Genomic DNA, 24,503 nt, shown 5'->3' with positions numbered 1-24,503 from the left:
AACCAATAAAAAAACATACAGACTTTGGGCACATCGACATCATGGTTTGTGTATGACACCACAATAAAAAGACTATGTCCATCTCGACAAAGAGAAAATACATCCCTCCTACCTTGTAGGCTTACCCAGTATTGAAGGCTTGGCTTGACAATCTCCGAAGGTCATTCAACTTTTTGGGTGTTTTGTAACAGATGTCTCTTTCCATTCATTAATTGGCCTCTGCACAGTTTGGATTGATTGATTTAATTTTTCCATTAAAGAAATTAAAAATAATTATATACAAAATGGTATCGTCTGCGTAGAGGTGGATCAGAGAATCACCAGCAGCAAGAGGGACATCATTGATGTATACAGAGAAAACAGTCAGCCCAAGAATTGAACCCTGTGGCACCCCCATTGAGACTGCCAGAGGTCCGGACAACAGGCCCTCCGATTTGACACACTGAACTCTGTCTGAGAAGTAGTTGGTGAACCAGGCAAGGCAGTCATTTGAGAAGCCAAGGCTGTTGAGTCTGCCGATAAGAATGCTGTGATTGACAGAGTCGAAAGCCTTGACAAGGTCGATAAATACGGCTACACAGTATTGCCTTATCGATGGCGGTTATGATTTCGTTTAGGACCTTGAGCATGGCTGAGGTGCACCCATGACCAGCTCAGAAATCAGATTGCATAGCGGAGAATGTACAGTGGGATTTGAAATGGTCAGTGATCTGTTTGTTAACTTGGCTTTCAAAGACCTTAGAAAGGCAGGGTAGGATAGATATAGGTCTGTAACATTTGGGGTCCAGGGTGTCTCCCCTTTTTGAAGAGGGGGATGACCGCGGCAGCTTCCAATCTTTGGGGATCTCAGACAATACGAAAGAGAGGTTGAACATTCCAGTAATAGGAGTTGCAACAATTGCTCTGGATAATTTTAGAAAGAGAGGGTCCAGATTGTCTAGCCCAGCTGATTTGTACTGGTCCAGGTTTTGCAGCTCTTTCAGAACATCAGCTATCTGGATTTGGATGAAGGAGAAATGGGGAGGCTTGGGCAAGGTGATGTGGGGGGTGCAGAGCTGTTGACCGGGGTATGGGTAGCCCGGTGGAAGGCATGGCCAGCCGTATAAAAATTTGTGTTGAAATTCTCGATTATCGTAGATTTATCGGTGGTAACAGTGTTTCAAAATCTCGGTGCAGTGGGCAGCTGGGAGGAGGTGCTCTTATTGTCCATGGACTTTTCAGTGTCCCAGAACTTTTTGGAGTTTGTACTACAGGATGCAAATTTCTGTTTGAAAAAGCTAGCCTTTGCTTTCCTAACAGCCTGTGTATATTGAAAAGTTGCATATCGCGGGGGCTAATCGATGCTAATGCAGAATGCCACAGGATGTTTTTGTGCTGGTCAAGGTCAGTCAGGTCTGGAGTGAACCAAGGCCTATATCTGTTCCTGGTTCTACATTTTTTGAATGGGGCATGCTTATTTAAGATGGTGAGGAAAGCACTTTTAAAGAATAACCAGGCATCCTCTACTGACGGAATGAGGACAATATCCTTCCAGGATACCCGGGCCAGGTCGATTAGAAGGCCTGCTTGCTGAAGTGTTTTAGGGAGCGTTTGACAGTGATGAGGGGTGGGCTTTTGACCACAGACCCATTACAGATGCAGGCAATGAGGCAGTGATCACTGAGATCCTGGTTGAAGACAGCAAAGGTGTATTTAGAGAGCAGGTTGGTCAGGATGATATCTATGAGGGTGCCCGTGTTTACGGATTTTGGGTTGTACCTGGTTGGTTCCATGATAATTTGGGTGAAATTGAGGGCGTCTAGCTTAGATTGTAGGATGGCCGGGGTGTTAAACATATCCCAGTTTAGGTCACCTAGCAGTACAAACTCTGAAGATAAATGGGGGGAAATTAATTCACATATGGTGTCCAGGGCACAGCTGGGGGCTGAGGGGGGTCTGTAACAAGCAGCAACAGTGAGAGACATATTTATGGAAAGGTGGATTTTTAAAAGTAGAAGCTCGAACTGTTTGGGCACAGACCTGGATAGCATGACATAACTCTTCAGGCTAACTCTGCAGTAGATTGCAACTCCACCCTCTTTGGCAGTTCTATCTTGGCGGAAAATGTTGTAGTTGGGGATGGACATTTCAGAGGTTTGGTGGCCTTCCTAAGCCAGGATTCAGACACGGCTAGGACATCAGGGTTGGCGGAGTATGCTAAAGCAGTGAGAACAAAATAACTTAGGGAGGAAGCTTCTGATGTCAACATGCATGAAACCAAGGTTTTTACGGTTACTGAAGTCAACAAATGAGAGCGCCTGGGGATTAGGAGTGGAACTGTGGGCAACAGGGCCTGGGTTAACCTCTACATCACCAGAGGAATAGAAGAGTAGGAGGATAAGGGTACGGCTAAAGGCTAGCAAAACTGGTCGTCTAGTGTGTTGGGGACAGAGAATAAAAAGAGCATATTTCTGGGCGCGGTAGAATAGATTCAAGGCATAATGTACAGACAAGGGTATGGACGTAACAGAGACACAGACACAATACACAGATAGACACAGACACATTACAGAGATACAGACACTCTCAGGAATCAAGGTAAGACCAAGATGCAGACTGTCGAAGTAACAATGTTTATTGTAGTAACAGGGGCAGGTAAAAACAGGCCAGGGCAAGGCAAAGGTACAGGACTGCAGGCAGACTCAGGGTCAGGCAGAGTTCAGTAATCCAGAGGTGGAGAAAAGGTACAGGAGAGCAAGCAGGCTCAGGGAGAGGCACAGAGAGGTCAGGCCGGTGGGTACAGGGTCAGGACAGGCAAAGTTCAAAACCAAGGAGAACGAGAAAGGAGAGGCTGGGAAAAGATCAGCGCTGACAGGAAAACCACAGGTAAGTTTGAACAAGCAAGACAAACGGGCAACAAACAGACAGGGAACACGGGTATAAATAATAGGGGATAATCAGGAATATGACCTAAGAAAGGGAATTTTTAGTAGGATTAAATGTCAGGAATTGTGAAAAACTGAGTTTAAATGTAGTTGGCTAAGGTGTGTGTAAACTTCCAACTTCAATTGTGTGTATATATATAGTATATAAATGAAGAGAAGCTTAGGCCTAACCCCAGAGAGTAAGAGATATGCCCGTGGCATGCTACGACACCAATATGCATTTCTTTATGTCAGATGGCTACTGTGTCTGCTACACAGAAATAGATGTACAGAAGGAGGCTAATTCGTACATTTTCTATAAAAATATAGTGTATAAGCATTATATTGTTAGATTATAGGAGTAATTCTGGTAGGGCTGAAACAGACTTCCTCACCTGAAGTTCAACTGTCAGAGTCAGTTGGAGCGCCGGAGCGCACTGCCTTCATATCATAGGCCTGCAGTAGCTAAAGCTTAATAATAGCCACACCATACCAAACCTTCACCAACGTTTATAAATGCTATTGGGGTAATATAAAAAGTAAGTCAAGGCATTATTTATAGAGAGAAAACAGAAGCAGAACAGCGAATGTAAACCAGGGAAAAAACACACTACAATCACTAATGTTGACCTATCACCAGCTAAGGGGCGTAGACTTCGGCTCCGATCTTCAACTTCCCTCTCGATAATGTTTTTGTGCCTGAACACCAGAAAAAAAAACACTCACTGAAGTCCTAAACTAACAAAAAACATCACAAAATGTTGTGTGATATATGCATGAACTCTACCGAACTGTTTAGGCTGGGAAGCACGCGGACGCCTTTATTTAGTACACTTTGAAAGGGCTTTAAAATAAATCTGAGATCAAAATACAACATTTACTGTAGGTAGGCTGGCCTACATAGATAGTATTGTAATATGTGGAATGGGAGCTTTGACTAAACAGTAAACTTCAAGCTTACACACCTGAATGGGAATTGAAGTCAGACGTCTGTCAACCTTTCCATCGCAAATTATAATTTCATCAGCAATATGGCCTTACAGCAGACACAGCTTTCATTCAAAACACAGTCTCCATGGTAACTATTGATAGCTGCTTGTTAGGGCTTGTTGCTAGAAAATGATTACTTTCTGATGGTGCGAGGGACTCAATCCCCCCCCCCCCGCTAGATAGAGGTACATTGAATCCTTTTTGTCTGACAGAATTACAGCTCAATTTGAATTTCTCAATCTCGTCATACAGAACTCTACTTCATGCTATCAGAAAATGTGTGAACACTTGCAGGCGTGCATGTGTGTGCATGTGTTTGAGCTTGACTGAATTGAGCATCAGCTCAAAATGCACCACAGGCCAATCATAAACAGATTGAATTGGATTGTTCACGAGGTCGTTGAGTTCAACCTGAAGTGCCTCATTCTTTTATACATGTATTTTATTACACTTCCAAAAGGTTTGAGTGCTGTATTCTTTGTCTGGTATGTTGTGTATGTAGGGATGGTTTCAAGGTTGTGTGATAACTGATTGACTGTGACTGTACTGGTGATTCCAAATGAAATACCACTGGCACAAGCCAAATTGCTCCAACAGTAATTGTAGTATGAACATTTTAGATTGTTCACATCGGGGCTACATGGGGCTATATTTATTGCAAACAGTATTTCCAAGCATATATAGTATTTGCAAGCTTTATCTGGGTAGTTGTCTTTCATCTCTAATGTCTAATGGCAACACAGCAGGGGCTGTCTGCCTGAGGGATCTAGGGTGTACCTGTGTGTGTGTATTTGTGTGTGTGTGTGTCTGTGTGTGCGTGCGCGTGTGTGTGTGTTTGTGTGCGTGTGTGTCTGTCTGTGCGTGCGTGCATGTGTGTGTATGTGCGTGTTTGTGTGAGTAAGTGTGTGCATGTGTGTGTGCTTGTGTGTGCGTGTCCAGGCCAATGCTCCTGCAGCTCATACTGTGCTCTGCTCTCAGAAGGGACTCTACTCCCACTGGCTGGCTTTTAGGGTAAAACAGCTGCACCCATCTCTGCCCTTAAGCTTCCTACCCCCTACCCCGCCATCCTGCATCTGTGACCTCATTTCCTATTTACGCAGACATGCAGAAACACCTCATGACCACATCATCATTTCATTTGCAGTTGCTCAATTAGCCTTCAAACAGCCCTGTCATTTTATCCACATATTAAACACATCACAGTTCACTCTGTAGCACAGATAGGCTTACTGCTCACCTCAGTGAATATTTATAACGCTGTGTGAGCCAATAAACACCTTAAAAAAGACATACTTAAAATCTGAACTTTAATTGTGCCCTAAAGTAAATTTGACAGCTGTGTTCTTTAAAAAAAGGAAATTGGACCCTCATTATGCACAATGTCATATAAATTACCATTTGAAACCTACATGTACAGCTGCTTTCATGAAGAATATTGAAATATGTTTTGACAATACCCCTGAGTGCCATTCTTCAATTTCAAAAAGGGCTCCCAATGGCAAATGAGGTTACCATGCCAACCCGGGTTCTATATGATATACAATACATGGAGAAATGTTATCCTCGTAACTGTTGTTGCTGCCAGCCTTACACAATGCAAAACACACAAATTAATTTATAAATAAGCGGATTGATCAAAGGGAAACTACTTTGATCCCCTTGAGCTTGTGACAGCAGAATAATTTGTAAAAGGGTCCCTCCGCTTTTAGTCTATCAGGGCTCCTTACGCAAAATGAAAAAATGCTTTTAGGCTTACTTCATTTGTGTTAAACCACCGTTTACAGTTGTTACTGACAATACTGCAGGTGCTGGTTGTCAATCATAGACAGGGAACAATACACCCTGATTGTAATACATTCTCCAGGACAGTAAGAATACCCCTGTATAATAGAATTAGTGTAGAAATAGAACATTTACTCTTTGGATGAATTTTAAAATCCTTCCTTTGAATCAATCCATGTGGAAAAAAACACAGTGGATTTTTTTCGGTTTTCTTTTTTCAATCATCTTCTCAATTTGATGTTTCGTTGCAAAAAAATGACTTTCCAAAGCAGATTGACGTTCATTTAGCAACTAAGCACAACCATCAAGGGAGAGCATTAAGTGAATTTCAACAGTAAAAGAGCAGTCACTCATCTGAACGTGTGTTTAAATTTACATTAGATTCTCAAACAGACTTTTGCAGCATGTTAATTACCCCCTTTCACTCAAACAATATTCTGCTAAGGTATGTCAACATGTTTACAATACTGTGTCTATTTCCATGTTATTTTGGCAAACTCCAGTTATTCTTCCTCATGTAAGTCATATGAATCTCTATAGTCTACAACAAAAAAAGGAAGGGACACATTTTCTGATAGCATGAAGTGGAACTGTACAAAGAGATTGAGAAATTAAAATTGGGATATATTTCTGTCAGACAAAAAGGGTTCAATGTACCTCTAGCTAGATTTAACACACACACACACACACACACACACACACGCACACGCACTCACGCAAACACACACACACGCACGCACACACACGCACACACACACACACAGCTGAAATGGTCTATTTAAAAAGACAATTCGGTTTTAAATGAATGCTTGAAAAAGCGGTGAAAAATCAACATCTTGTATATATTGCTGTTTTATCCCCGAGAAGAGAAACAACAAGAAGAGAGACTGAGATCATTTTTATCCAGAAAGCCGCTTATCAAAAACAATAGCATGTCCAAGGGGACATGCTGAGGGATGCAAATATGGATACATTTTGCCTGGGAAATACAGTATAACAAAGAGAAACAACATGCGAAAGCTGCCTGTGCAATCTGTGAAAGTATTTTAGGGAATGCAGGAAAAATTTAATTATAGATTGAAAACCATCCACGTGATTACTTTTACCCTGAAAGGCTGAGACAGATGTCTTTGTGCTTATATTAATCAATCAGAACATGATGATAATCTAATCACTGCATTACCATGTCAGATTTACACATTCAAAAATGGGTGTTATGAAAGTGTTCATGAATATTAACCAAGCCAGAATCCTAATCTGGCATTTTTGTTAAATCTGGTTATAATGGTCATGCTCATATATATATATATATAAAAACATTTATTTCATACAGCAGACAAGATCTGCTTGGTTTGAATAATCAACATGATAAAGTATGTTTGCAGACTTTTGTTTAGACTCAGGCCTATTCACTGACAGATGTTCTCAAAATATTAACCAAGCCCCCCTGTGTTCTCCCAACTCCCATATAGTTACATCCTATCTCAGCCATGCCATTTGGCTGCTGCCCTGGACTCTTCCACTTCCGCTAGCTGTCTGTCACCGCTGAGGATGTCAGGCAGGCCCTCCCTCTACCGAGTGTCCTCATCAGAGCAGAATGAACCTGGCGCTGACACTAATAAAGAATACCATCTGTGCCTGGCAGGCGGAAGGAAAGAGGCGAATGAACCAATGAACTTCTCTGTAGCATCTCCTCTCTCACCACATGCCACTGGCTCCCCTGAGCTCTGTCATGATGAAAGGGGAAGAGTGCAGGGGTAATTCAATTCCAGCAGGGGTCAGGGGCGACCCCGGTAGAACTATCTGTAAAAGGGTCAGGAGAGACATTATGACTGTGAGATTCAGAGACTAATGGGGGAAGAAGCATTATCGTCAAATTGCGCCTTCTCTCAGACCATCACATCCAGTTCAATAACCTATGGGGAGGAAGACAATAGCCCCTAGTCTCAGGTAGTGGAGAGGTGAAGCTGTATTATAGCCTACATTATCTCTGAGAGAGGACTTCTATATATTATATAAACATACACAAATACTAGGTCTACATGTGTGTTCATGGTGCCTCTTATTTATTTTCTGTCTTCTTGAGAATCCACTTTCAGCTTAAAATAAAAACAATTTTTCTCTCACATGGATTTGGGATCATATGAGAATATGATTATTTCATAATGTATATTGCCACCTGCTGGCTAACATTGCCTCTCATAAAATCATACTGCACTCCACAATGACAGTTTTAGAACATTACACATCTTGAATACTGTCTGATTGGAGTGTGGGCCAATGGGTGTGGAAAAAATGATCAGAGTTGTATTCATTACACTGATTCTGTTACAAAACATTGTGTCTGTGGCAAAACGTTTTGCAACAGAAACAGTTTACTCAAAATGGCAAATGTTTTGCAACGAAAACGAGAGTTTCTATTGGTCAAATGCAGGTAGGTCCTCCCCCCAAAAAGGAGAAAGAACTGTGGATGTACAAATAATCAATCCATTAAGTGGAATGTTATGATTATCGGAGTAGGGAACCGATAAAAGGTGTCATCTGGCGTCTCGATGGACATTAAGCCGTCGTGGTTAAAGAGGAACAGGAATAGTTGACATCGCTTAACACACACTGTGAATGGAAAGGAGGAAAAGCTTTCTCTATTATTGATGTTTGATGAAGAAGCTATCCCAAACCATGTAAAGTTGGTATATATGAGATATGCGATGCGAGTTTATGTACAAAAGTCCATTCAATGTCATAAATATAAAACGATTGACCACGTGTAAAGTGTTTGCAAACGGAATATCATTGTTGAAGAGTCTGAGGATGCACGGTGTTGCAATTGTGATGGGAATCACGTTCCAGAGTTCCCTGAGTGAAGGTCAAATTAGGAAGGATCAGGGCTGTTGAGAAGGTCTCCTATGCAGAGGCAGTGAAAATTGTCGAAGCAGGGAGTAGAGATGATGAATGCAGTGGATGGCCAACAGTCTGTGGATGTCAGTCAGTTGTGAAATCTAATTGTGAAGAAGGTTGCTATTGTTGCGTTTATTGCGCAGGTGATAATTGCACAGGTCAAACATACAAAACATCTAAGGAACTGGAAATCAGTGTAAAAGCGGCTGAAAGATTCTTGGATCTCCAGGATTTTCACGGCTGAAACATTGGAGGGAATACTGTCTAACACACCGACAGCGTCATTTAATTTTGGTACACAAGAAGTACATTCATTTCCAAATAAACGCTGCGTTTGCCTTGCAGCATTGCATTCGGTGTGGTGCAAACGTTGGCTTTATCGACCATATGCTTCAAACTGTATGCATAGATGGCTGGACAGAACTGGTGTCAGAAGGTGTATTTTGAGCTTTTGTTGCATACATTTTCAGATTATGCTGCATACTATTTTGCACAAAAACACCACACTGAACGCCTGCAAGTGCCTCTGCAACTCAATGGTGCAAGGAAAACGCAGCGTTTCATTGGAAATAAAGTCATTTTGGTGTACCAAAACGCAATGACACTATCGGTGTGTTTGAAGGGTCAGGCCCCCGAGCTTGTGTAGGGATCTGAGTACATTTGACGAAGTAGAGTACGTTTACTTTTTTTCGTTAAAGTATCTACGTTTTTACCCCACACAGTAGGTTGCGGCAATACACATTTTGGGATATAGTCCGCTAATAAAAAGAAGAAGAAGAAGGTCCCTCCCCGTTTCGTTTGATCTGTTGGCTTGGTCAGTGCTATCACAGCTCGAACAATGAGACAGATATTTCACTGGACGTATAAATGTGAAGCTTCCGCATGGAGTTTCCAATCACTACCAAATATGGTAGTGAGAGGAAGCCCAGTGGCCGGCAGTGGGAGAAGATGGAACGAGATGGATTTTGGCCGACATTCTGCAAATGTTCTTATTAATGACACATTTGATCTCAGTACAGTTTTCTGTTCCCAAAACTATAATTTGTTTCGAACAGAGTGGACAATGTTTTGTAAACTTTACCCCTTGTTAAAGTAAAAAAATGCGTTGTTTAGAAGGAGTGCAAATGCGAATTTAGTTATTGCACACGCGCACTTCATATAGTAGGCGTTCCCTAACGGAAATATGCAAATAATTGCTAGAACGCGCCAATAGGATCTCGCTATCTCGTGCTTGGCTCTGATCACATCCTTGTTTGTTCTGCCCACTATGACTCACTTGTTCCCATTGGAAACGACTATCTTAGTTATACAAATCTTTGGTGCTATCGGTTCTTAAACGGTTTCCGTTGACTGACGTAATGAGTACACCACAGGAGGACGACAAGCACGAGTTTGTGAAGTAAGATATTATCTGAGTGTATTCGAGAACGTTTACGAGTCCATTTAAGTTAAATACATGTCTGGCACGTAATTGAATCAGGTCTTAGCTGCTATTAGCTAGGGTGGCTATGGAAAAGTTAGCTGTTGTAGTACATTCCTCAATGGGAATATATGGCCTAGCCCTAGCACTATAAGTTTCTCATAACCAATGATTATGGGGCAGATATTGTGAGAATTGGGCCATCCTAAGTACGTATCGTAGCCTAAAGAATACATGTAACTATCGATTGTGTACATGCAAATGCACTAGAGCTGCAGCACGTTGAATGTAATGACAGCATACATTATTACAAATGTACAACTATTTGTATTATGAGTCATATTGGAAAAGGCGGGGCATCGTTTTGTTTGAATTGACCAATGAGTTCGCGCCCCGATAGGTAAATAACAGGCGTAGGTAAACAGAATACGTGCTCCAGCTACATTGTTACAATATTCTCCACATGGAATCGTTCCACATCCCAAAATATATATATACGTAGGCTACAATGGCGTGTAGTAATTCTTCCGATTTAGACCATGGTTTTGCCAATTATGCATGTGATTTTGAAGAGAACGTGGCCAGAGTGGTTCAATAACATTTGATCTTTAGCCTATGACACAACGTACCATTTTATTTGTTGGTTATCTACTGTTTTAAGGCCTGGAACGTGTCATTTCTGATGCGAATGATTAGTAGTATATTCTTCAGAGTATATTTGTAACATGACTCTTCTCTGGATATGCCACATTTATTTATCATAGGTAGTGACAGCAACATGGAGGAAGTCATGAGCAGGCTGCAGACCCTGAACCCAGATCAGCTACGACAGGAGATTATCGGGGCAGGGCTGAAGTGTGGTCCCCTTACCACCACTACAAGAGCCATCTTTGAGAGGAAGCTGGCCAGAACCCTCCTGGAGAAGCAGGGAGGGGATGGAGGGGTGACTGGTGAAGGTAGCACCTCTAATGCAGAGCCTAATAGACCCTTAACAGATACAGTAGAAGCAGACCACGCCCTGGAACTCAAATCACCAGCAGAGGAGTGCAAAGAGACAGAGGAATTGGATGAACCAGAATTTCCCCTTGTTTACTATGGTGTATGTCCTCATTGGGAGGAGTCAGTGGTCACTGATGGTAAGACCTCTTTTTATCCTATGAATAGTGCAAGATAGAGATTGTCTCTGAGTTCAATGTGTGGTGAATGACTATGTTTTCCCCACCAGACAAAGTACATGTATATGTGGACAGGAAGAAAGCTCTGAGAGCCATGAGGACAATGAAAGAGTCCAGGTTTAAGTCCTTCTCAACACGAGAGGAAGCGGAGAAATTCTCAAAAGGCATCAATGAACATTGCCCAGCTGTAGCCAGCACAACTGCACCAGACGGGCCCCAGGGAGCGCTGCAACCTGTAGTCCACACAGGTGTGTCTGCTTCATAGCATAGCTTTATCTAATATAGAGCTACTATATAGATAGAAAGCTAGATGGATCATTCACCTCTTTTGTGTCATGTAAAATTAGCAAGAAAAAGGTTGACCGGCATGCATACAATGACACCCTTGTCCTCCCAGGAAGCCCTACCGCATCAGGGACTTTACCTGTGAACCTGGAAAGGGCTAATGAATTCCGCAGCCCCCGCACCCAGGACCTGACAGCCAAGCTGAGAAAGGCAGTGGAGAAGGGGGACAAGGAAGCCTTCAGCAAGCTGGTCTGGGCCAACCCACGCTACCTTATCGGATCTGGAGACAACCCCACCATCGTGCATGTATGCATTTGAGATAATTATTGTTTCTGTCATGTCCATGGGAGCAGAATAGTGCTTCACATTCTCTGGTGTGGAATAACTCTGTATTCCTGTTGTTTTTATAGGAAGGATGCCATTATAACGTCCTGCATGTGGCGGCCAAAGAGAACCAGTCAGGGATGGTCCAGCTCCTCCTGGACACTCTGGAGAGCCCAGACTTCATGAGACTCATGTATCCCGATGACCAGGAGGCCATGTTACACCAACGCATCCGCTACCTCGTTGACCTGTACCTCAACACACCTGACAAAGCAGTGAGAACTTGCAGTCTATGAACTGTAACTGTGTAATACAATGGGGGTTGGTAGTCAGCACAATGCACACAGACATTATAGTCTGTTAGTGTTAAATTGTGTACGTAAGGTATTCATGAGATGTACTGAATGTGTGTGATGTCCCTTTAGAGCAATGAAACTCCTCTTCACTTTGCCTGTAAGTTTGGCTGTCCAGACGTGGTCAACGTGCTGTGTTCTCATCCGGCCACTGATAAACACCGGCAGAACAAGTACAACCAGAAGCCCTCTACTGTAAGCCACATTACAGCTATGAAGAACCACTTAATTTGCACTAAAAACCCTTCTCTTAGTAAAGCATTCCATTTCTGTTCAGTAAGGTGTATTGTCCCCTGAATGTCATGCCAGAAAAGAGACGATTTAGAGGACTAAATACTTGACTTTATAAATGCCTTTACAGGTGATATGTGAGAGGAAAAACAAAACCTCTGACATAAAGAAGAAGATCAAGGAATATTTGGAGGGTACGTTTAGATGTTTGCCAACGGTGGCTATAAAACCTTTTTTATGTGTAAAAGCCAACTTGTGAACACATTGTTAACTTTGACCTTTTCTGACAGAACGGTGTTATGTTCCCTTGCTGAGGGATACAGACAACAGCTTCCAGCCTGTGATTGGTTTGCCATGGTCTCCAAGCCCACTGGAGGTGGATTTTCATTCGCTGGGATCAGGAGTGGCTGGGAGTCCCATAGACCCAGTCATGACTGTGAGAGCGTATGTGGGTCCCCTCAGTCCTTCAAAGGTAATCTCAATAGCTTGGAGTATTATACAATTAAATAATCCATCTGTAGAGGCTCAGGTCTTTGTCTCTAAACCCATTTTCTGTTTTGGTCTTCCAGGCAGATGAGTTCCATAGACTATGGAGAACTCCACCCAGGGATCGAGCAGAGTATTTCCACCGTATTCTCAAATCTGACCCTGACAGGGGTGCAGAGCGTGTGGGGAGGTGAGTGAATGGACAGTGGACCTGTGACCTTTTTTAAAGGTCAAATGCAGCTGTTTTTATCTCAAATTAAATTATTTCTGGGTAACAATGAAGTACCTTACTGTAATTGTTTTGAATTAAAATGGTTCCACCATCACAGCAAAACAGGTTGAAATTTCAGGGAGTCTTTTCAAGCAGCTCTTACACTAAGGGCATGATCATAATATTGTTCCAACCGTATAGTGTGGAAATACACTGAGTGCACAAAACATTAGGACCAGCTCATTCCATGATATAGACTGACCAGGTGAATCCTGGTGAAAGCTCTGATCCATAATTCATGTCACTTGTTATATCAACTTCAATCAGGGGAGGGGAGGACACGCGTTAAATTATTTTTATGCCTTGAAATAATTGAGACATGGATTGTGTATGTAGGTGAATGGGCAAGACAAAAGATTTTGAAGTGCCTTTGAACAGGGAATGAGGTGCCAGGCGCACCAGTTTGAGTGGGTCAAGAACTGCAACGCTGCTGGGTTTATCATACTCAACATTTTCTTGTGTATATCAAAAATGGTCCACTGCACAAAGGACATCCAGCCAACTTGACACAACTTTGGGAAGCATTGGAGTCAACATGGGCCAGCATCCCTGTGGAACGCTTTTGACATGAGTCCATGCTCTGATGAATTGAGGCTGTACTGATGGCAAAAGGGCGTGCAACTCAATATTAGGAAGGTGTTCCTAATGTTTTGTACACTCAGTGTATATGTAAAGCATAGGCAAATATAGTTTTTGACTGCAGTGAGCTTTTAATAGGCTAAACTCTAAGGAAACAAACAAGCACATTTGATCAAGTAACCGTAAACTTGCTGACGATCGATGAATGTAATGTCAAGGAAAAATGCAATGGCGACAGTTGGCATATTTTCTGATCGATCTGATCTCTCTCAACAGGGAGATTGCACATGGCATGGGGCATCCTTGGGCAGAGTACTGGGACTTCCTTCAGAGCTTCACTGACCTGTCTACAGAGGAGGGATGGAAGAGGCTGGAAGAGTATCTGGATAGGAAGGACCGAAGTGAGCTTCCCCGAGAAGAATATGGGAGGACAGAGGAGACCGGTGGTGGATTTAAAACATCAACACCCTCCAAAGGTAAGCATTTCCATAGAAAATCTACAACCTTACAAACATGTTATATCATATTATTTCATGCTTGAAATTATACAGGGAAATCCCAAAGTAATCTCAAATTCATGTGTTTTCCGTCATTTCAGAGGAGCAGAAAAACCACCAGAGCCATGCCCTGTCGAACCACATCCTAAATGACAAGAACTCCGCACCAGTGGAGAACAGTTCCCAGTCACCTGTGTGTAACCTCCTGCCAGAGTTTGAGAAAGCCAGTCTAAAGGTAGCATCTGGCACTGTGGAGGACTCAGAGAAGGCATGTCTGGCTCCCTCTGTACCTTGGAGAGAAGGCCTGGACCTGGGGGACGGTAGCTTCTGGAGGACCTGGGAGAGGAGTCGGGGGAAGAGGCAGGTGGAGGAGCTCTCTAACCCTAGCTCTGAGGAGTATCTGACTGCAGATGAGGGCTCAGACTCAGAGGGCCCAGATGGTCCCAGAGATGGTGGAGACCGGAGGAGAGACTCAGGATCCTCTAGCGCATCTTACAAATCAACGGAAGGAGACACCGCTAAGGACACAATTCTGATGACTGACACCCCTACAAGACGAAGACAGGAACTGTTTATGGATGGGTAAGTCTAGTCTTTGTTTATTTACTGTACATCAGTCAACCTGTCAAAATGATCTGTTGCAATTTAAACTGGTACAATAAATGTTTCTTTGTAGCCCAATGGAAATGCTAACCAATGTTATTTTACTCTTTCTTGCAGGGAATTTCCCACCAAGTTGGACAGTGAGGTCCTGTCTGCAATGAATAACATGGAGATTGACCTTGAGAGATACCCTTGCATTACTAAGTGGAAGACCACCATTCTGGCCTATCCCTCTTCACAGAGGCTAAGGTGAGATAGATACCTATTCTGTTTCTTTATGCTGTGTCAGCAGACATACAGTTAAAGTCGGAAGTTTACATATACCTTAGCCAAATACATTCACACTCAGTTTTTCATAATTCCTGACATTTAATCATAGTAAAAGTTCCATGTCTTAGGTCAGTTAGGATCATCACTTTATTTTAAGAATGTGAAATGTCAGAATAATAGTAGAGAATGATTTATTTCAGTTTTTATTTATTTTATCACATTCCCAGTGGGTCAGAAGTTGACATGCACTCAATTAGTATTTGGTAGCATTGCCTTTTAAATTGTTTAACTTGGGTCAAATGTTTCGGGTAGCCTTCCACAAGCTTCCCACAATAAGTTGGGTGAATTTTGTCCCATTCCTCCTGATAGAGCTGGTGTAACTGAATCAGGTTTATAGGCCTTGCTCGCACACACTTTTTCAGTTCTGCCCACAAATCTTCTATAGGATTGAGGTCAGGGCTTTGTGATGGCCACTCCAATACCTTGACTTTGTTGTCCTTAAGCCATTTTGCCACAACTTTGGAAGTATGTTTGGGGTCATTGTCCATTTGGAATACCCATTTGCGACCAAGCTTTAACTTCCTGACTGATGTCTTGAGATGTTGCTTCAATATATCCACCCTCATGATGCCACCAGTCCCTCCTGCAGCAAAGCACCCACACAACATGATGCTGCCATCCCCGTGCTTCAGTTGGGATGGTGTTCTTTGGCTTGCAAGCCTCCACTTTTTTCCTCCAAACATAACGATGGTCATTATGGCCAAACAGTTTTAATTTTGTTTCATCAGACCAGAGGATATTTCTTTGTCCCCATGTGCAGTTGCAAACCGTAGTCTGGCTTTTTTATGGTGGTTTTGGAGCAGTGGCTTCTTCCTTGCTGAGTGGCTCCTTCCTGAGTGGTATGACGGCTGCGTGGTCCCATGGTGTTTATACTTGCATACTATTGTTTGTACAGATGAATGTGGTACCTTCAGGCATTTGGAAATTGCTCCCAAGGATGAACTAGACTTGTGGTCTACAATTCTGAGGTCTTGGCTGATTTCTTTAGATTTTCTCATGATGTCAAGCAGAGGCGAGTTTGAAGGTAGGCCTTGAAATACACCCACGGGTATACCGCAAATGATGTCAAGTAGCCTATCAGAAGCTTCTAAAGCCATGACATAATTTCTGGAATATTCCAAGCTGTTTAAAGGCAGTGTATGTAAACTTCTGACCCACTGGAATTGTGATACAGTGAAATAATCTGTCTGTAAACAATTGTTGGGAATATTACTTGTCATGCACAAAGTATACAGTATGTCCTAACAGACTTGCCAAAATTATAGTTTAACAAATGTGGAGTGGTTGAAAAACGAGTTTTAATGACTCCAACCTATGTGTATGTAAACTTCCGACATCAACTGTATATTGTCTTCGATACTCTTGAGCGGTATACTACAAAGTAGGATTATGGAGTTAACTTGTCTTAATATTATGATGTAATTTTTTATTTTGTAGAAAAATGCATTTGAAATGGGCATGGTCTAATTGATTTAACAAAATAAAAAACATTAATTAAGCTTTTTTTTTTTTTAAATGAACCATTAAATCAAATGTTAGTTTCTGGCTAACTCATTGATCCTGCTTTGTTGTATAACTCTCAGGTGGTTAATGCTGCTGTTTTGTATTTCCAGCTGGCCAAGCCCAAAAAGGAGAAGCTTGACTGGGACACCAAACTGTTCTCCCAGCAGGCTCAGCTTTCACAGCCCAGGCCCCAACACCCAGAGCTGTTACTCCCAGACCATCCTCTGCAGGACTCTATTCCACTCCCCAACCTGACACAGGGGAACCACAAGCAAACAGGATATCATGTCCCACAATCTGAATGTGGTCCAACATCCTGTACCACCACATCAGGTCTATAGTCTGACTTTAGAACCCAGGCAGGGGACCACTACATTGCCATTTAACACGTTACATGTCCTTATTTTACCTTTGTGCTGTTTTCCATTCATGTAACTCTTTTGGCTTTTCTATGCAAGCCACTATTACCTTATCTGGTAACTATTGAGCTGATATTTGCACTAATGCATGTCCACAATGCAAGCATTCCCTTCTGCCGGATAGCATAGCTACAGATTACACTTTGAATTTACCTAATGGTGTACACTGCTCCCAATACTAAAGTGATACAGTATGTAATGTATTTACAATTTGCAATGATGCATTTTCTTATAAATGTTTTTATATTGTTAATTACTTAACTAGCTGATTCAGGGTAAATTTAAGAGTTTTAAATTATCTAATTGTTTTAATGTATACCTATACACAAACGGATATGAGGTAGTCGGTACATTTCCTCATGTTTATTCATAAAATGTCATATTAAAGCATTATCAAATCAATTTACTAAGAAATGGCACTCTGTAAAATACATTACAAATTATTTTTCCATACAAAACTTCAGTCAAAAGAATGATTCCCAACGTGGGCAAAACCATCTTAGAGGAGAAATGGTGGCTGCAGAAGGTCCGGTTACATGGGGCCAGCAGTGTTGGAAGGAGTGTCAGGTACGGGTAAGTTTTTCAGGAGGCATAAAGCCTGAGTCGCCCATCATCCTCAGTCCCACCCTGCCACTGGGTCTGATGGTGATCCAGGTGATGCTGCCGTTATTCAGGCCCAGCCGCAGCCAACCTTCTGGGGGAAACTGCAGAGCCCTGGATCAACCAAGAGAAACAGTTCCGACCTCACAATCAATGCCTAAAGAAATGTGTCCCGATTAAAGCATTACTACAGGAAACCAGGACCGTGGGACGATATCAGTGTTGAACATTGACAAGTAGATCATGTTTTTCCACACCTTTCCAGTAATCTGTGAACCTCTTGAATGTTCACCTCACCGAGGAGAAATCACTCACTATGAATTAGCTGAGCAATGCAACTCCATTAGCGTGTTGTAGAATACTTGACTAACCTGCACACAAAGTAGCGAATAACATTTGCGTGGCAGACAATGATCTCGTAGCTATCCTCTGTCTGCTTGCTGTCTGCACGGTGGATGTAGCGACGGAAGGCTGCCTCGATTCGAGCTCCATCTTCATGATACTGCAGAAACCAAAGCACCAGTACAGTGTGTGAGGGAAAGTTTGACAGCCAATTTTGTACAGCACTTTAACAGATTGCTTTGAAGCTCAAGTGCTAAATGGTTTGTATCGGTTAAGCCTTTAAGTGAATATCGCACAAAAAATAAGTGCAAGTGGGTAATTGTATCCATCTCCAGGACTAAGGATAGCAGATCACTCACCACACAGTCAGGTTTCCAGGAGATTGGTGGCACAGGCTCAATGGGAGCACCCTCTCTTAGCAGGTCACAGCTCACTTTGTCCACCTCTTAATGCAGAGAGAGCAAGTTGTTTAGTACTGTTCAGTTTGGAGGCTTAGAATTACAGTACCAGTCAAAAGTTTGGACACACCTACTCATTCAAGGGTTTTTATTTTTACTATTTTCTACATTGTAGAATAATAGTGAAGACATCAAAACTAGGAAATAACACATACGGAATCATGTAGCAAAATATTTTAGACTTTAGATTCTTCAAAGTAGCCACCATTTGTGCAAAGCTGTCATCAAGGCACTCTTGGCATTCCCTCAACCAGCTTCATGAGGTAGTCACCTGGCATGAATTTCAATTAACAGGTGTGCCTTGTTAAAGATAATTTGTGGAATTTCTTTCCTTCTTAAAATGTGTTTGAGCCAATCAGTTGTGTTGTGACAAGGTAGGGGGGTATATAGAAGATATCCCTATTTGGTAAAAGACCAAGTCCATATTATGGCAAGAACAGGTTAAATAGGCAAAGAGAAACATCAGTCCATCATTACTTTAAGGTCAGTCAATACAGAACATTTCAAGAACCTTTACAGTTTCTTCAAGTGCAGTTGCAAAAACCATCAATTGCTGATGAAGAAACTGGCTCTCATGTGGACCTCAACAGGAAAGGAAGACCCAGAGTTACATCTGCTGCAGAGGAAAGTATATTAGAGTTACCAGCCTCAGAAATTGCAGCCCAAATAAATGCTTCACAGAGTTCAAGTAACAGACACAAATCAACGGTTCAGAGGAGACGAAATCAGGCCTTCATGGTTGAATTGCTGAAAAGAAACCACTACTAAAAGGACACCAATAAGAAGAAGAGACTTGCTTGTGTTTCTTGGCCCAAACAATGAATATTACTGATGAAAACTGATGGAAATCTGTCCTTTGGTCTGATGAGTCCAAATTTGAGGTTTTTGTTTCCAACCGCCGTATCTTTGTGAGAAGCAGAGTAGGTGAATGGATGATCTTCGCATGTGTGGTTCCCACCGTGAAGCATGGAGGAGGTGGTGTGATGGTGTGGGGGGGGGGGGGGGCTTTACTGGTGACACGGTCTGTGATCTATTTAGAATTCAAGGCACACTTAACCAGCATGACTTCCAGAGCATTCTGCAGCGATACGCCATCCCATCTGGTTTGGGCTTAGTGGGTCTCATTTGTTTTTTTTTACCAGGCCAAAACACATAGAACAAAAACATAAAATACCCACCCACATCACACCTCCATTCAGAGCTCCAAGATGACGTCGAAGGACATGGCTGACGTTTTACATCCTCCCAACGTCACGTAGATTGCTTTGTATGTTTCTATTTTTACTTTGGTCAGGGTGTGATGTGGGTGGGTATTCTATGTTTTTGTTCTATGTTTGTATTTCTATGTGTTTGGCCTGGTAAAAAAAAATGAGTCCCACTAAGCCCAAACCAGATGGGATGGCGTATCGCTGCAGAATGCTCTGGAAGTCATGCTGGTTAAGTGTGCCTTGGATTTGGGGAGGGTGTTTAGTGTGAAAGGCCGAAACACCCTAGGAACCAAAGGTATACTACTGACGATGCGCTCCCCAAATTTCACCAAGCTCACTGTTCATGAACTCTTGGAAGTGCATGCACAAAGGATAGTAACATCTCATCCTGTGTTCTTGGAATCTGTCCTTTTTGCGTAACTTATTTTGGACATAATGTTGCTGCTACCGTCTCTTATGACCAAAAATATCTTTTGGACATGAGAACTGCGATTACTCACCGCGGACTGGAAGAAACTTTTTCCTTTAACAAGAAGGATATCCTGCTTTCACTGGAACAGGCCACGCCTTTTTCGTGAATACGCAGGAGAAGGGGCCGCAGATCGTGCTGCCTTCGGAGAATCCGTAGGCGAGCGAGTAAACTCCCACTGCTATCCGTTCTTTTTGCTAATGTGCAATCATTGGAAAATAAAATTGATGACCTACGATTAAGATTATCATACCAACGGGACATCAAAAACGAACATCTTATGTTTCACAGAGACGTGGCTGAACGACGATACGGACAATATAGATCTAGCGGTATTTTCCATGCACTGGCAGAACAGAGATGCTACCTCTGGTAAGACGAGGGGTGGGGGTGTGTGTCTATTTGTCAATAACAGCTGGGGCGCAAGGTCTAATATTAAGGAAGTCTCGAGGTATTGCTCGCCTGAGGTAGAGTACCTTATGATAAGCTGTAGACCACACTATCTATATTATTCGTAGCTGTCTATTTACTACAACAAAATGAAGCTGGCACGAAGACTGCTCTCAACCAACTCTAAGGCCATAAGAAAACAAGAAAATGATTACACAGAAGCGGCGCTCCTAGTGGCTGGGGATTTTAATGCAGGCAAACTTAAATTAGTTTTACCAAATTTTTTACCAGCATGTCACATGTGCAACCAGAGAAAAAAAATCCTAGACCACCTTTACTCCACACACAGAGATGCATACAAAGCTCTCCCCCGCCCTCCATTTGGCAAATCTGACCTGAATTCTATCCTCCTGATTCCTGCTAACAAGCAAAAACTAAAGCAGGAAGTACCAGTGACTCGCTCAATACGGAATTGGTCAGATGACGCGGATGCTACACTACAGGACTGTTTTGCTAGCAGACTGGAATATGTTCCGGGATTCATCCAATGGCATTGAGGAGGACTCCACATCAGTCAGTCATCGGCTTCATCATACGTACATAACCCAACCAGAAGCCATGGATTACAGGCAACATCCGGATCGAGCTAGGACTGCCGCTTTCAAGGAGCGGGAGACTAATCCAGACGTTTATAAGAAATCCCACTATGCCCTCAGAAAACCATCGAACAAGCCAAGCGTCAATACAGGATTAAGATTGAATCCTACTGCACCGGCTATGACGCTCGTCTGATGTGGCATGGCTTAAAAACTATTACGGATTACAAAGGGAAACACAGGCGCGAGCTGTCCAGTGATAAGAGCCTACCAGATGAGCTAAATGCCTTTTATGCTCGCTTCGAGGCAAGCAACGCTGCAGCATTCACAAGAGCACCAGCTGTTCTGGATGACTGTGTGATAAAGCTCTCGGTAGCCGATGTGAATAAAACCTTTAAAATAGGTCAACATTCACAAAGCCGCTGGGCCAGACGGATTACCAGGACGTGTACGCAAAGCATGCGTGGACCAACTGTTAAGTGTCTCCACTGACATTTTCAACCTCTCCCTAACCGAGTCTGTAATATCTACATGTTTTAAGCAGACGACCATAGTCCCTGTGCCCAAGAAAGCAAAGGTAACCTGCCTAAATGATTACCGCCCCGTGGCACTCACGTCGGTAGCCATGAAGTGGTTTGAAAGGCTGGTCATGGCTCACAACAGCATCCTCCCGGACACCCTAGACCCATTCCAATTTGCATACCGCCCCAACAGATCCACGCAATCTCCATCGCACTCCACATTGCCCTTTCCCACCTGGACAAAAGGAACACAGCCATGCTGATCCTTAACACTGGGGCCCCTCAGGGGTGTGTACTTAGCCCCCTCCTATATTCCCTGTTCACCCATGACTGTGTGGCAAACACGACTCCAACACCATCATTAAGTTTGCTGACAACACAACAGTGGTGGCCTGATCACCGACAACGATAAGACGGCCTATAGGAAGGTGGTCAGAAAACTGGCAGTGTGGTGCCAGGACAACAACCTCTCCCCCATTGTGAACAAGACAAAGGAGCTGATCGTGGACTACAGGAAAAGGCTGGCCAAACAGGCCCTCATTAACATCGACAGGGCTGTAGAGAAGCGGGTCGAGAGCTTCAAGTTCCTTGGTGTCCACATCACCAATGAACTAGCATGGTCCAAACATACCAAGACAGTCGTGAAGAGGGCACGACAAAACCTTTTCCCCCTTAGGAGACTGAAGACTTGGCATGGATCCCCAGATCCTCAAAGGTTCCTACAGCTCAGCATCTGACCGTAAGTCGCTACAGAGGGTAATGTGAACGGCCCAGTACATCACTGGGGCCAAGCTTCCTGCCATCCAGGACCTATACAATAGACGGTGTCAGAGGAAAGCCAATAAAATTGAGAGAGACTCCAGTCACCCAAGTTATACTGTTTTCTCTGCTACCGCACAGCAAGCGGTACCGGAGCACCAAGTCTAGGACCAGAAGGCTCCTCAACAGCTTCTACCCCCATGCCATAAGACTGCTGAACAATTAATAAAATCACCACTGGACAAGTTACATTGACCCCCACATCTTTTGTACACTGCTGATACTCACTGTTAATTATCCATGCATAGTCACTTCACCCCCACCTACATGTACAAATTACCTCAACTAACCGGTACCCCCGCACACTGACTCGGTACTGGTGCCCCTTGTATATAGCCTCGTTATTGTTATTCTTATTGTGTTACTTTTTGTTATTACTTTTTATTTTAGTCTACTTGGTAGATATTTTCCTAACTCTTTTTTATTTTAGTCTACTTGGTAGATATTTTCCTAACTCTTCTTGAACTGCACTGTTGGTTAAGAACTTGTAAGTAAGCATTTCACGGTAAAGTCTACACATGTTGTATTCGGCACATGTGACAAATAAAGTTTGATTTGATTTATAAGGGCTATTTGACCAAGAAGGAGAGTGATGAGTGCTGCGTCAGATGACCTGGCCACAATCACCCGACCTCAACCCAACTGAGATGGCAGCCAACAAGTTCTCAGCATATGTGGAAACTCCTTCAAGACTGTTGGAAAAGCATTCCAGGTAACTACCTCATGAAGCTGGTTGAGAGAATGCCAAGCGTGTGCAAATGGCAAGGCAAAGGTTGGCTACTTTGAAGAATCTCAAATACAAAAAATATTTTGATTTGTTTAACACTTTTTTGGTTACTACACGATTCCATATGTGTTATTTCATGGTTTTGATGTCTTCACTATTATTCTACAATGAAGGAAATAGTCAAAAATAAAGAAAAGCCCTTTAATGAGTAGGTGTCCAAACTTTTGACTGGTACTGTACTTTTGATTCGAGCTTAGAATGAGTGGTGTCCTGTTGTCTCTGACCTGGAAGATGCTTGCTGATGATGCTGGCAGTCTCTGTAGCACGGGTCATGGTGGAGTGGACCATGACATCATACTTCAACCCCAGGGCAGCCAATCGCTGACCAGTGTACTCAGCCTGCTCCCTGCCTATAAATCAATCAAACAATCAATCAATCAGTGCTTTATTGTATTCAATTTACTTCAGCCTCCTCACTGATATTTTTTTAATGGCTACAACACTAATCAATGCATTTCATATACATACCTAGAGGGGTTAGGACCCTCTCCTTGTCCACACTCCCATTCAGGTTGTACTGTGAGTGGCGGATCAGGAAGATGTGACGAGTCGCTTTGGGTTTGTTATTCTCCACCTCTGTGTTCAGTTCTTCACTGGTGATCTCTTTGTCCTTCTTTTTCTTCCCATTTATGAATGCCAGGGGGTCACGCCTCACAAATGAATCACATGAAAAAGCAGAGATCAGGGAATTATGAACCATATCGTTTCACTTCATACACAAATTCCCATAATGACAATCAATGATTGGATTGGTTCAATCTTACTCCCTTTACTGAGAGATGTGCTCATGAGAAATTAATTTAGGCTAATTATAGCTTACTTATCCCAGTTACTGTCCCAGCCATTCCCACTGGCAGTCACAGTGTGGTCGTGGCCTGGTGACCACGTCTGAGGCACTGCTGCTTGGAGAACACCTAGACCAGTCCATTTTCTTGAACTTCCGTTATGTTTCGTTTTTTCAAAAGGATATCCTTTCGGTTCAGCCATTGCCACAAGTACTGCTGTTCCACCAGCAAGCCCACACACCAGCTTTGTTAACCTCCTGAAAGACATCCTTGCCAGGAAAAGGATAACAAAACGATATCACCAAATCCAGACGCAACAACTACTGTAACAAACCTAAACTGATTTAGCTACCACATCTGAGACATTAACATTTTAAATAAATAATCGATGTGCGTGGACAATGACAGCAGTGGCGTATGCACTGAAAAGGCGATGCAACTACGGAAACGTAGGAAGGAAAAAAATACGGAAATAATAA

At 42.8% G+C, this 24,503-nt stretch overlaps 2 protein-coding genes across 2 annotated transcripts; one reads left to right on the top strand and one right to left on the bottom strand.

The window, feature by feature from the left end:
* The first annotated feature begins 9,823 nt into the window (after positions 1 to 9,823).
* Positions 9,824 to 17,451, top strand: LOC124048771 (ankyrin repeat and LEM domain-containing protein 2-like). The gene is made up of 13 exons (XM_046369839.1): positions 9,824 to 9,972; positions 10,758 to 11,129; positions 11,219 to 11,416; positions 11,566 to 11,759; positions 11,864 to 12,052; positions 12,203 to 12,325; positions 12,492 to 12,555; positions 12,652 to 12,833; positions 12,931 to 13,037; positions 13,974 to 14,173; positions 14,296 to 14,776; positions 14,915 to 15,046; positions 16,741 to 17,451. Exons 2-13 carry the CDS (start codon positions 10,772 to 10,774, stop codon positions 16,883 to 16,885), a joined length of 2,373 nt encoding a protein of 790 aa, XP_046225795.1. The 5' UTR covers positions 9,824 to 9,972; positions 10,758 to 10,771; the 3' UTR covers positions 16,886 to 17,451.
* LOC124048774 (serine/threonine-protein phosphatase PGAM5, mitochondrial-like) lies at positions 17,398 to 24,492 on the bottom strand. The gene is made up of 6 exons (XM_046369841.1): positions 24,060 to 24,492; positions 23,708 to 23,889; positions 23,464 to 23,589; positions 18,351 to 18,436; positions 18,021 to 18,151; positions 17,398 to 17,763 (listed from the first exon to the last, which is right to left on the bottom strand). The coding sequence occupies exons 1-6, from the start codon at positions 24,290 to 24,292 to the stop codon at positions 17,613 to 17,615; spliced, it is 909 nt and encodes a 302-aa protein (XP_046225797.1). The 5' UTR covers positions 24,293 to 24,492; the 3' UTR covers positions 17,398 to 17,612.
* Between the last annotated feature and the right edge of the window lie 11 nt (positions 24,493 to 24,503).

The sequence above is a fragment of the Oncorhynchus gorbuscha genome, linkage group LG11 (assembly GCF_021184085.1).
Source record: "Oncorhynchus gorbuscha isolate QuinsamMale2020 ecotype Even-year linkage group LG11, OgorEven_v1.0, whole genome shotgun sequence".
In the NCBI taxonomy this organism is placed as follows: domain Eukaryota; kingdom Metazoa; phylum Chordata; class Actinopteri; order Salmoniformes; family Salmonidae; genus Oncorhynchus; species Oncorhynchus gorbuscha.
This window is presented reverse-complemented; position numbering and strand designations above follow the sequence as displayed.

Excerpts from the sequence above, each read along its gene's own strand:
- LOC124048771 (XM_046369839.1), top strand. The coding sequence starts at position 10,772 with ATGGAGGAAGTCATGAGCAGGCTGCAGACCCTGAACCCAGATCAGCTA. Across the intron at positions 12,834-12,930 it reads GTCCCCTCAGTCCTTCAAAG|GCAGATGAGTTCCATAGACT; the intron begins GTAATCTCAATA and ends TTGGTCTTCCAG. Across the intron at positions 14,777-14,914 it reads CAGGAACTGTTTATGGATGG|GGAATTTCCCACCAAGTTGG; the intron begins GTAAGTCTAGTC and ends TCTTTCTTGCAG.
- LOC124048774 (XM_046369841.1), bottom strand. The coding sequence starts at position 24,292 with ATGTCTTTCAGGAGGTTAACAAAGCTGGTGTGTGGGCTTGCTGGTGGA. Across the intron at positions 23,590-23,707 it reads GAGGGTCCTAACCCCTCTAG|GCAGGGAGCAGGCTGAGTAC; the intron begins GTATGTATATGA and ends ATTGATTTATAG. Across the intron at positions 18,437-23,463 it reads CATCAGCAAGCATCTTCCAG|AGGTGGACAAAGTGAGCTGT; the intron begins GTCAGAGACAAC and ends CTCTGCATTAAG.